Source organism: Suricata suricatta, chromosome 6, assembly GCF_006229205.1.
Source record: "Suricata suricatta isolate VVHF042 chromosome 6, meerkat_22Aug2017_6uvM2_HiC, whole genome shotgun sequence".
NCBI lineage: Eukaryota > Metazoa > Chordata > Mammalia > Carnivora > Herpestidae > Suricata > Suricata suricatta.
The window spans coordinates 82,560,986-82,574,868 of NC_043705.1; the positions used below are offsets into that span (position 1 = coordinate 82,560,986).

General features: G+C 37.7%; 1 protein-coding gene across 3 annotated transcripts in view; it reads left to right on the forward strand.

The window, feature by feature from the left end:
• The window catches only part of CAMK4 (calcium/calmodulin dependent protein kinase IV), a 209,398-nt gene extending 196,152 nt beyond the window's left edge, over positions 1-13,246 (forward strand). For all 3 annotated transcript variants that reach the window (XM_029942690.1, XM_029942691.1, XM_029942692.1), the window contains 2 exons: positions 886-1,038; positions 2,622-13,246. In XM_029942690.1, coding sequence (XP_029798550.1) covers positions 886-1,038; positions 2,622-3,056 — 588 coding nt within the window. In that variant the 3' untranslated portion in view covers positions 3,057-13,246. The remainder of the gene's footprint in view (positions 1-885; positions 1,039-2,621) is intronic.
• The last annotated feature ends 637 nt before the right edge of the window (positions 13,247-13,883 follow it).

Genomic DNA, 13,883 nt, shown 5'->3' on the forward strand with positions numbered 1-13,883 from the left:
TATTTACAAAGGAATTAAGGTCAAAATGAGATCATATAAGAAAAGGGCCTAGGAGAATGTCCATACGGACTTCGTTAGTATGTGGGTCTTTGTCTAGGGTCACAAAAGTAGGTAAGAGATGTCACTGGGCTTTAACATGCCTCCTAACTCCAAATAATCTCTGCCTCATTCCAGGTCACCCCTTCTGAGCCCAGGGCCAGAAATTATTTTGGTTGTTGATCTCCCTGGCAGGTTATTATCTGCTCATCCTCAGGGGTCAGCCTCCAGAATGGTCTGTCATGGGGTGACTTCAGTCCTTTACACATATCATGCCCCTAAACCACTGACACCTTTACTTTGATTCTAAATAGGCTTTTACTCCAGCACGAGGCTTATTCCTACAAAACCCTGAAGGTAGAAGAGAGAGTGAACTTTATTATAGTCATGGGATAAGCGTGACTATGGAACTATCCCTCCGATGCCATTTAATCCCCACAGAAAGCATGATGGATGCACAATGATACCATCTCCATTGAGATACATCAAGTTCTGAATTCTAAGTGGCGTGAGGTGCAGCCTAGAATTATTCAGATGCTGGTTCTCCTTCAGACAACTTCTAGTCCACAGGCAAGCCAGGACCTGTTTATTTAACTAACCTTCTTTGGAAAGCCGTCTGCAAGCTTAGGCTGGGACACACCGCTGTCTTGTGAGACTCCCCTTAGCCACTGCTACCTGAAGCTATCCTTACAGTGACCACTGAGGGCTTTAAAGCTTTTTTTTTTTAAATATATATTTCTTGGTATTGCTAAGAAAATAAAATAGAACCCAGAAGTTCACAAGCTGAGGGGCAAGACTGAGTCACCATAAAAATCGCCCTAAGAAATCTATGGTTCTTTATCATTTCAGGTTAGAAAATTGATTGTTTTGGATCCTAAGAAACGACTGACTACTTTCCAAGCTCTCCAGCACCCATGGGTCACAGGTAAAGCAGCTAATTTTGTACACATGGATACTGCTCAAAAGAAGCTTCAAGAATTCAATGCTCGGCGCAAGCTTAAGGTAAGATTTGTAGATTTGTTTTGTTTTGTTCTGTTTTTAAAAAAAAATGGAACTCTCAGCTTGAGTTATTAAAGGTAATTCTTCTATTCTTCATCTAATAATATTATTCATCTCCTATGGTACCAGGAAAAATCCTGCCTTGAAATCCTGACAATACTGGTGTGAAGCCACTGACACTCATGTTATTCTCTTTTAAGAATTCGTTATTGGTGTGCCTCAGTGGCTCAGGCAGTTAAGTGTCCAACTTCGGCTCAGGTCATGATCTTGTGGTCCACGAGTTCAAGCCCCACACCAGGGTCTTTGCTGACTGCTCAGAGCCTGGAGTCTGTTTCAGATTCTCTGTCTCCCTCTTTCTCTGCCCCTTTCCCATTGGTGCTCTGTCTCTCTCTCTCTCTCTCTCCCCCTCTTTCTCTTAGAAATAAACATTTAAAAAATTAAGAATTTATTATTAATAAAGGGAAATGGGTTATATGTTGAGATTTATACACCAAATACATTATCACTGCTTCTCATTTAATTACAACTGAACTAGAACATCATTGCTCAGGAAACTGGTACTTATTCTTTCTGAATATGTGAAAATTGGGAAACTTTTAAAAACTATAATGTAATGTAGACAAATTACCATACTTGGTAAAAATTAAAATATAGTTAACCTTTGAACAATCCTGGGGTTAGGTGCACCAACCCCTCAACACAGTTGATCTCCCTATAACTTCTGCTCCCCAAAACTTAATCACTATTAGCCTACTGTTGACTGGTCGCCTTAAACAGTTAACACATATTTCTTACGTTCTGTGTTTTATGTACTGTTATTCTTACAATAATACCTAACTTTTTCTTAATATTTTGGGTATTTCTAGGCTGTATACTTCATCTGTGAGTTTTTCAAATTGTTCAAATCTCAAAAAAATTTTTCAATGTATCTATGGGAAAAAATCTGTGTATAAGTACACCCTTGCAATTCAAACCCATGTTGTTCAAGTATCAACTGTAATTCATGTGATACAGAAAACTATCACAAAATATATCTTTTTATAGAATATACATAGAAGTTATGTTAGATGCTTTTCTGTTACACAATGATGTTTAGGACCGCCTATATATCCAGATGATTTCAGAGAACAGCTAAGGGTCAAAAATAGTATTCTATTCAGCCATCACTTATAGACTGATAAAGACTAAATAAACCTTAAGGGCTCTGTGGTCAAATTGATTTTAAATACTATGTATAAATAACCTTGACTGACCCCAGGACAGTCAACCTAACCATGGAATTCTTTTGTCACATAATACTAGCATTCCATGAAACAAATACTTCAGGAAACAAAGTCTAAAATATTTGAAGTCACGTAATCCATTGGCAAACACATTTACTCAAGCTTTCACTGGTCCAGACGATTAACACTAGCTTGAGATTAGAGAGATTATCCTCCAAACAAGTTTTCATTCAGCCATCTTGGAATAATATGTTTGGAACATATAGAACATATGAAAGACTCCCTAAATGTAAAGCTGAGATCAAACTCTGATTCGGGATTTTAAGTGCAGGTAACACCTGACACTTTTCTGTTTCCAATCAGGCAGCAGTGAAGGCCGTGGTGGCCTCTTCCCGGCTGGGAAGTGCCAGCAGCGGCCATGGCAGCATCCAAGAGAGCCAGAAGGCTGGCCAAGCACCGATTCAGGATGGCAGTGAAGATGTTAAATCTGTTTCTGAAGAAGAGGAAGTTCAAGGAGGTGGGGCCCAAGTGGCTGCTGAGGGGGCAGAGTCTGAGCTGATGAAGGTACAGTCCATAGGAGAAATTAAAGATGCTGATTTAAATGCTGCCAAGGCCACCAACATGGTGCCCAAGGCCCTAGAAGATGGCACAGAGGGGGCTGACCCGGAAATAGAGAAAGGCCTCGTAGAGGAGAAGCTGAAGACGGCGGAGGAAGCAGGAGCCCCCAAACAAGGGCAAGAAAACCCAGCTGTGGTATTTGGAGCTCAGCAGAAAGATGTCATCCTGCCAGAGTACTGATTTGGCTTCTTTCCAGTTGGAGGCCAAATTTGGGCACTTTGTATGTAACGTTTTGTCCTTCAGCAAGGAAGGTGTGGAAGCATGATCTGCATTATAGTGATTCTGTTTTTTGAGGTGCAAAAAAATACATATATATCAGTTGGTAATCCTAACTTCTTGCATGTGACTGCTTTATGAAAAAATACTGTCTTCTATGGTATGTAATGGATACCTAATGCCGATGACTTAAATTTGAAATTGCGAGTAAACAACATAACATTTAAAAATACACATTTTCAGGGACCGGTAGCACACATTTGAAGTAACTAGTAACATTATTTTTGCCATCCTTTGGATTTCTTCACAAGGCAGTAATTCCTTTGGACTGTTGCTCAAGTAATAATAGGTAGTGCTGTAAGACATGTTCCCATGGCATTCACATTATACTTTCCAGTGTGTTCAAACTGTACACGAGGAGACGGTTATAGGCTATAGTTTGGTGGTACATACAAAAAATCCCACTTACAATGATAAGGAATTGAAGTGTACTTAGGGGCCATGAAACAAAATGCCCTTAAAGCTTGGGTAGCGAATGCTTTCTTATTTTGTCCTTATTTATACATACTATATTACTAATAACCGAAAATGTTCTATCACAAAATCCTGCCATTTTACAGTCCTGGAGAAAGTATTTTACAAACTCCTGCTGAGGGATATATGCCTTCCTTCTCATGCTAATACAGTTTCTTTCTCATGGACAACCCTTAAGGTAGGCTAAAGAAATTGAAGGAAGAAAAGGAGCTAAACCTGGACTTAAACTAACAAAGGCTGACTGCTAGTCATTTCCAGATAAAATTGGATTAATTCATGAGTCTGTACAACTTTAAAGACAGTGACATTCTTATGAATAAACTCTGTTATTTACCAAGTTTCAAATATTTAGAAAAACGTACCCCACAGGCTGGTGCCAAAATGTCTGAATAGAGTGAGAATAATATACTATTATAAGATCATTCACTTTACTAGAGTAAGGAAACTTTTGTTTATGAAGGTCCTTTTCCCCTTCAGTTGATGATTATCTAGATATATTGCTTATGAACTAGAGATATTTCAGAATATCTGGTATGTCTTTTTCTCATATTTGGAATAGAAGTGCCCACATTTTACAATGTAGTTTTTTAGTTTCTATGCCAAGAAATTTAGGACAGTGCAAAGTTTTATTTACCTTGAAAAAAGAGAGAGAGAGAGATTGCAAATCAGACTCACAAGAAGCCGTAACATTAGACCTAATACTTCACTATGATTTTTTTTCAAAGTATTTTTCTTCGATTTTTCATATGAACACTTTTCCCTTATAGAAATCACACTTAAATTCCAAGTACTTCATATTTCTTTCTAGTTTGAGATGAAGTGAACATTTTTATCAAATTATGCATCACATTGTAGGTTCCCTCAGTTTTAAAAAAGGATTATTTTCAGAGACCAAAATGATGGGCAATAAAAATGACTGTCACATAAAAATCTTCATCAAGAAAATATCTTAAATTCTTTTAGCTCTTTCTCAAAACTGTCAAATTGGAAAATGAACTTAAATCTCTGATTCCTGTGGGCTCCTGGACCTTGGTAGACATTCTGCTTTCCAAGCATAAATCTTCCTTTACCGCCGTTCCCATGAGAAGAAGAAAAGGTAGGACTTCTCATCGTCCATGGTTTAGGGGCCTGACGGGTCACCAACATGGACAGAGGAAAAAGTCCTTAAAGAGCACATCATCTGGGCTCAGAAGATTATTTTTTGTTTTATTTTTATTAGCCAGTAGAAAGTACTTATTTTCTCCCCTTTCTTTCCTTCCCTCTATATTCTCTCAGAATTTCCAGATTAGTGATTATAAAGGGCTCACTCTTTAATCTGTAAGAATGCCTTCTTCACTAAGCATTAACATTTCCATTTAAGAAGATCAGTTGCCTGGTATACTTTTCCTAATGAGAAGTAGCAGGCAGATAGGGCAGGTGTCCCATATACTGGAAAAGGAGAGAAGAGAGGGAAATGGACCTTACTGGACAGTGGCTTTGTTGGAAGAGCGTCCACCCGCACGGTGTTCCGAGGGCGGGCGGGCAGCGTTCTCTTCTCTGTCACCGGGCTGACTGCTGCCTGTGTAGCAGGAGCTCCAGCAGTAGCCAGTGCCCAAGGCCAATGTGTGTTTAACAATTTACCCATTTAAATGAGTACACATACTTTTTCCTCAGCAAGTACTTGAGCATCTGAGGGTGACTTCCTCTTTTTCTTTAACCTGTAAATTGCATTTTCTAAAGATTATGGAAGTTTGAAAATTTGACTGTAAGAGATGAAGTCCTGATAATTCCGAAAGACTAACTTTGTCATTTCAGTGCAAAAACAAACAATTGGTCATTTCAGCCAAATGATTCAACCTAAGATTTCACAGAAATACAGCCTAAATTAGGATAATTAGATTAACCTTTTTGAAAGAACAGCAGACATTTATCTTGTTTATTTAAAAGATATCTGTTACCTATCTCAAAGATTACTTAGCTAGGCGTGTTGATGGCTCAGTTGGTTAAGTGGCTGACTTCAGCTCAGGTTATGATCTCATGTTCATGAGTTCAAACCCCGCACTGGACTCTGTACTGACAAGCTCAGACCTTAGAGCCTTTTTCAGATTCTGTGCCTTCCGAAGCTCTCTGCCAACTCCCCGCTTGCCCTCTCTCTCTTCTCAAAAGTAAACATTAAGAAAAAATGCAAAGATTACTTAGCTAAATAATGTATACTATTATAGAGAGAGCCTTAATTTGACAAACTACTTCATAATGTTACCTTTAATTAAAACAATATAGTCACAAAGCAAAAACACTAAGGTTATTTCAGCACAGAACAATAAATTATGTTTTTCATTTTTAGAACTGACAGTTACTACATTATTGATTTTTGTTTTTCAAATAAGTTCAGATACATAGCATAAACAAGAGTATTTTACCATGAAGAAGGACAATCTTGAATTATTTCTCCCATTTAAAAAGTCTAGTCAGAATCCCACTGGTTTTTTCAACCTTTAAGAGCCCATTTGTCCCATAAATACATAAATAAGGTAGAACTTAGAACTAGGTTGTAGAAGTTATCTAGAACAAGTGCTATTATCCCAATGTATAATCAATATAAAAAATTGAGATATTTTGAATTTTTTTGTTTTTATGCTAAGTTTTCAAAATCAGGACTATAGATTACACCTTTAGGACATCAAGTGCTCAATAGCCACATGTGACTGATGGCTAATGTTTTGGAACAAAACTGTTCTAGAACACTTCTAAAGCAAAAATGACACATGAATTTCTATGCTTAGATTTGAGCTGCCTCAGTTTTCCACACTGATGTGTTGGTAGGAGGCCAAAAACAAAATGTCTCACAAATGTCACAGACCGAAATATGTAAAAACTCTGTTGGCCACATCTGTTTACTCATGTGCTTCAAAGGAATGTTTCCCAACATGACTTTTAGAGAACAACACCTTCCTGGCCACTGCAAAATTGTCTGTTTGCCACAGTCCCTCTAATCCCACTTTGGGCCCTGGAATCTTGACCGCCAGTTCGAGTCTCCTGAGTACCACCCTAACTTCAACAGTATTCTAGTGCATGAAATCATGTGTCCCCACCCAGGAGGGACCACACATACAGACTCTTAATAGGATTTTGTAAGGCTGGACTGAGGTGGGCATCATTTTGTTTCAGGCAATATTTCATTCTACAACCTTCCTGAAACATACTAAATTTGCATGATGAAGATTATATGAGGAGGATACAGATATCATCCCAGTAACCCCCCCAAATGAGAAAGACCATTGGCTGGCACTTTTTAGATTTCCTTAGAATGGTTCAGTCAACACTGCCATTATACATGGATTCAAAGACTTAGAATTTTCTTATATACTGCTATTTTAGAATAATCCTCAAGGTTCTAGAGCCATGGTTAGTGGCAAACTTAAAAAAGAAAGGAATAGTTTGCCTATTATTGTGACCTCAGTTACATAGTATTTTAAACATTTTTTCAATTTAGAATATCTAGTAACCCCTATTTCCAGTTTCACATGCAATATAACTGTTGGTGGGTTGCCTACAGACGGAAGATTTAAAGAGAGACATTTTGTTTCATAATTCAGTTTTTATTTCACAGAAGCATGTGGTTCCATTTCAAATTGAAAAAAAAGAAGTAAATGCCAGAAAAGGCAGAGTAAAATTAGTAAACCATTTATTCTGTTCTAGGATTGTTTTTGCTAAGCAAATGCAAAAAAAAAAAAAAGAAAAGAAAGAAAGAAAAAGAGAGAAAAGAAAAAAAAGAAAGAAAAAGTCAACCCAGCACTTGGTTTTTCTGGACAAAGGCTGACTCCATGTAAAATGGAAATAAGTATACTGAGCAGAGTCAATTACATAACTACAATGCCATTATGTAATTTATTTTCATTGCAGAGTATAGCCTGGTTATGTAGGTCTGCTTTAGATGGTGCAGAGTTTCCAGATATTTACCTACATGATCGGATCTATAATATCCTTACAATCACTGTCTTTTCGGTCATATTCCAGTTTCCTTAGCATTCATCACAGATATGTTCCCGATTAGAGTCGTTGCATGCAGCCTTAATATTGATATTCCAATATTCATAACTACATGATAAATAGAAATGTACCCAATAATTTTCTATACATTTTTTTCAAAGTCCTTTTCTTCCCCTGGCACAACTCAGGGTGAGTTTCTGGCTCCTTGACAAATACAGGAAAGAAAAGAGCACTGGAGAGATATCAGCCACCCACCATGGTTACCAGGTTCAGCATTTCCTCTTTCTACATTCTGATCTACTAAGGACCAGTTTTTGTCATTATTACTCCTTTCAGATATCACCTAAGATCAGATAATATAATCTCAGCTCACAAAGCCCAACCATTTATATACTTACCTTGGAGAGCAATAACAAACTTGACTAATTTATGTTGGCTTGTTTAAAATTCCAATTTTCATAAATGCTTGTGATATACTCTAGAGGATTTGATTGCATGATTTTAACTTCCTTCAAGACTCAGCCTTTTCCCTGTCACCTGGCCCAGAGGTCCACCTAGGGCAAAATGGAAGCCTTGAATGAGAGCGGACCATCTGACTCCTTCACAGGAATCAGACACTGCTCAGAAGACACTAGGCGTCTGACCTGGTTGAGCTTGAATGAGCTAAATGGAAGGAAACCTCTTCCCTTGCTCTGACTGAAAGTGATGCTATTTGAATATTGGTATATTGCCATTATTCAGTATGAAAAAGTTGGATTCCCCCAGTCAGTTACTCTTCCCTGTGTCATGGTGTGCTATCACTTGTCCCAACAATGTTTTGCTCCGTCCTTCTGGCTATCAGGCTGCCCTTGAGACTTGTGAGATCCTCTAAAACCCTGGTAGGAGTATCCCAGACTGGTTGGAGAAATGGGGTTTCCTCAGTGGTCCGCAGTTTAGTTTGAAACTCTGGCAGTAATGCTAAGACTACAAAATCATGCTTGTTATTATTAATAATTGTTTTCAGCACATTTTGAAGACTGACCTGGAAAACCCATGGATATGGAATATTTATATCTGTGTAATTTTTGTTGTGACTCATTGTTAATAATGACATGTTTCATATTCAGTCAGTTAAAATAATACTATTTTCCATTAAAAATACTGTTTTGGGGTATTCCAATACAATAGGCTTAACATCAGAATTTTTGAAAGATACTGTTTTCCCTAAGTGCTCTCACTCTGATAATCAGTTGTGGATAAAAATTTCCCAGGTTGGTCCTTTCTTTGTCCTTTCCTTGATACATGTATAGTAGTTAATCTGGTTTGTAAAAGATACAAGTAAGTATCACTCTAAATTGAAAACTGTCATCTTATAACTGTGCCCTGTTAACCTGACCTATCTTATCGTCTATCATGCAGCGACTTACATTAGCAGAGAGGACAAATACCATATTCATGAGGTATTATTTTGATTACATTTTTATTGTTCAGGTTCTTATGTTAGAAGTTCCCAAGGTGTTTCTATTCGTATACCCTTAGTCTCAGTATTATTTTCATGGTCCTCCCAAAGCCAAAAGAGTCATATAACATATCCATTTATTAAGTACTGAGATCCAAACAACATAGTATTGTATTGCATTCCATATCTGGTAGATGTTGCTGTGTTTCCCTTGAAATTTTAAAATTTCTTGTAAGTTCACTAAGTGGGAACAGCAGACAGGGGTTTAAAAAGGTTTAAGTAATTCCTTATGCCCAATGAACTAAGCATATAAGCAAGAGATATTATTATTAGTAAATGAGTTAGAAGCTGATGTTTATACTTTCTTATCTGAATATCAGTCATTCTTTTATCTATGGTCTTTATGATATACATATAAAACTCATATGTGCATTTTTTAAAAAGCAACTTCCACATAATCACCCAAGGAAATTAAAATCTCCAAAGAATAATTTTCAGGAATCAGGCAAACTATGGTTCATGGACCAAATCCACCAGAGGCCTGTTTTTATAAATAAAGTTTTTATTGGAACATGACCATGCTCATTTATTTATATATTGTCTGGTTGTTTTCATGCTACTTCTCTGTTAAGAAGTTTCAACAGAGACAGAACTGAATAGCCCAGCAAAGCCTAACATGTCTGGCTCTCTAAAGAAAAAAACCCTGGTGTTTCATGGCACCTCATGCTTTCTTGCTGATATCTAAGAATAGAGATTCCCATGATTTCCTCTACTTAAGGCTCTAATTCCCAGAGGAAGCTAGGAGAGCTTTGTTTCTGTTGCAGATGGTCCCACAACAATAATTGTGCTGTATGTACAACTTAACACTGAAGTAACCTTATAGAACTGAAAATTCCAAATGGTATCATTCCTAAAAAAAGGAAATTTAGAATATGAACTGACTTGTTTCAGAGAGGAATTAAAAAAGATTTCTAACATTTTGAGCATGTTTTAGAAATTTGATCTTTATATTTAAAATCACGTAAATGACATCTTACACTGATATTTGTTCACGTTTAAGTCAATCTTCAGCTGTTATGTTAGTAAACTAAGAAGTAAGAGAGCCTTTTGGCTTTGAATTCTTCAGAATATTCTCAAGTAATTTATAACAACTGGATTTTCATTCAACCAATTTTAGGAAATAATATGCTTTATTATGTGGCTTTCTATGACAATGGCTGGCTCATCAATAGCTCACTGGCAGGCAAACAACCTTTTCTTTTATGTAAGGAAACTACTTTCCAATCCCCATGTTTTTCTGAGGATATTCTGAGAGATACTTCATTTCTTTGAAAAGAGAGAAATGCTTGCTTTTACTTTTCTTACATATTTAGAAATCCAAGAAGGGCCCTTCTCTTAGTCTATTTCTGTCACAGAGAAATGATTCATTTCACAATATCTGCCTTAGGGGAAGCAGGTAACCCAGACATTGAGAGATGCAGGTGTGCATGACCTTTGTTGACTTTGAACATCTGTAGCCAAAGGTTACACATGAAATATGGAGTAGAAAACCTATTATCAGCCTATTATTAGGAATATCTAATATTATATCATGGTTCTAACTAAATAAGATACTGTTTTCTTTAAAGCTGTTGCAGTAATTAATAATACGATGTACTGCTGGGATACACTCTAGGACTCAGGAGAAGAAGAGATGAGTTGCTGCCGCTGCCTCATGGCTGACGTGCAAGGCCGAGACAACTGGAACAGGAGAGGCAAGAGATCAAAAGACTAGGATTTGACGCTCTCACCTGCCCATGTTATTGATTGGTCAGAGCTTGAAGGCAGTTGTTAATAGATTTACATTCACATTTCTACATTTCTCTCAATAATTGGGTCACCCACTTCCCTTAGAAATGAATCAACCAAAGTCAGTAGCTAATTTTCCCCTCAACCATAAATTAGACAGAAGTACTGGTTTAGGGGATATTAGGCCTATATCACAAGCACACTTTAAGGAAATGATTTGCCACTTTTGAAGCTTCCTAGTAGTGCATCTCAGGCACCCATTTTCTCAGTAAACTTTCATGAGAAACAGTTATGTAGAATGAAGGAATCAGATGAATTAAGCCCAGTGCTATATCCTCTAAGAGTGAACTTTTTACTTGGAGAGAAAAAAACATGTGTACGCCGCCTGTGCCAAATCTAAGCGAGGGATGAAGTCCTCTAGGGATGGATAGAAGAAAAACCCATCTGCCTGGAATGATGATTGAGGAAAGCATGAGAACATAGGCTGGATTTGAAGATGGGGAGAGTATTTGCAGGAAGGAAGGAGGAAGGGGCCAGGTCTGGCTGAGAAATCTACGGAGTGGAAAAATGCCAAGAAAAGTGGTGAAGGGGCAGTTCCGGAGTCAGAGGTCAAACTCTGCAGGGAAGTGTCACTAAGTTTGCAGAAGAGCCTTGGGTCTTGGGCAAAGTTTAATTGGACATTCTCACTCCTTTCTTCTGGGTGCATAAGTGTGCAGCATTTCCTTCAAGCATCTAGCCCTCTGTGATCTCCTACATAGAGATTGGCTAATTTGGTGCATCCCTAATTAGAATTTAAAAAAAATCACCCAACACATGGAAGACATTTTTCAAGTCACTAGTTGAAACAAAGCCTCTGTCACTAAAAGCAAAAACTGTGCTGGTGAAGTCTGAGAGTAGACAATGATAGTGATTTCTGAGTAAGCTTTGCAAAACTGCAATATCAGAATAACTCCGTGACTTGCAAATTGCCTCTTTGCCAAAGTGTGGCCAGTAGAGGCCCACATCAAGGTTCCTTCTGCCATAGTCATATTCACCTTTAAATGATGAGACCCGAAAGGGCGAGCCCCTAGAGTCACACCTTAAAGTTTAGACTTCGAGATAACTTCTTTGAAAAAGCTAAGTCCCAGACAACCAAACGTGAAATTTTCAGAACTGCTTTTCCCAAACTTGGGGCTGGTCCTGTCAAGGCCTTTCTTCTACCTCTCCCTCCCTCTTGCCTCTTTAAGCACCCTTCTATAAATCTCTTTTTATAACACTCCTTGCAGGCAGCATTTTACATCCATCTTCAAGAAACTTATTTTTAAATATTTACCAGCTAGAGTTAGATTACAGTATATACACTTTTAGTAGTCTTGCCCACTTTGCTGTCTCAGATAATGTCTGTGATAAGTGCATTACTCCTCAGGGCAAATGGAATGACAAAGGATGGGACAAAGAAGGGACAATGGTCGGCTGTCACCTGAGTGATGAAAAAGAAGCAAAGACAGATAACTGTGAGTACACAGAAAATGCAAGTTAGCAGGCATTGAGAAAGGAATACTTCCTACCAGGGTTTTTCAGGCTTATGACATGAGCTGGTTTGTCTTTTTTAGTTTGACCTAAAGGAAAAATTTGTATTCCTGGGTCGTTGGATATTTGCTGGACTAAAGGGACATAAGCTCACAGCAGCATGGAAGATTAGATTAATGGAATACCGTTACATACAGGAAAACTACATCTCCAGTAGACTGCCAGTCATTAGCCAGAAACAAGTGCATGTAGTATCTGGGGGACAAAGAAAAAAATATAAATATTTCAGTTTACACAGCCAATCCCACAGGGTATTTTCCCAATGTCTGAAAAGTACAGAAAAAGGAGCTGTGAACATTTCATTTCTAAATCTGTCAAAATGGTGCTATTGACTCCTTCATACAGAGATATATTATAATATTTTTTAGGTAAACATGTAAGCCGACCTAGGCCATAATGTAAATACAGAAAATGTTTGTAGAGAATTCATCCAGATCATACCCGTTTGCTTTTGATTGAGCTACCCTATTCTTCAATGGCAGTGACTTGACCAGAGTTCTGCTTCCCACAGATGGGACGCAGAGTCCTTGGCACTCTCAGCTACCCAAACCTGGGGTAGGCAACATGAAAGCCAGAGACAGCTGCTGCTCCTTGGACTTGGATTAGATGACTAAATGACTAAACATGTTCATTTTTTGTTGTTTCCTAGGAACATAAAGGAAGAATATGTAACATGTAGCAAAATGGATGTTGGTAGACTGTTGAAACTGACCTCAGTGAGGGCCAATGTTACTTGTGCTAGTTCACCCAGATGTGTCAGAGCATGCCAAAAGAAGCAAATACCTTACTGCTGCAAAATCTGTAAAGCGATCTGCATGTACAGTATGATAATAAATCATCTAAGAGCCCACCAAAAGTTTGCATTCTGTGATTTGAAATGTTAGAATTCAAGAGTAACACAATGGACGTTTCCCTTATATCTGACATCGGGAGTTGAACTGTTTCCCCTTTCTCTCAGATAAAAATTACACTGTGAGATTCATAGCATTTTAAAACACTATACAGTGATGCTATGAAAGTCACAAAGCTATTAAAATTAAAAGGGAGCCTGACTAATCATTAAATCCAGCACGCTCATTTTACTAAAGAGAAGTGATACGGAGGGAAGTAATGACTTATCTGAGGTCAAGCTAGTGCCTAGGACAAGGACAGATTTGGGTCGCCCGTCTCCTAGCTTCTTGCGCTCACTGCTGTGAAGTCAATTCACTGGATAGAAGTTAAATGCAGTACTTCATAGAAAAACTGATTTTTCATTACAAACATTTGAAAATACAGAAAAATAGAAAATTACCAAAATAACACATTCCAAAGACAGACACTATTGTTTTTACTCTTTCCTTTTTTCTTACAGACTTGTAATCATATTGTAACTTTTTTGTACCAGCCTATCACTATAGCACAACCGTTTCTACATAGTCTTCACAAACATTTGTGAGAGCTGCATAATAATCCAATCTCATTTCTTTCCTTTCTCAGTGATACTACTTAGTCTT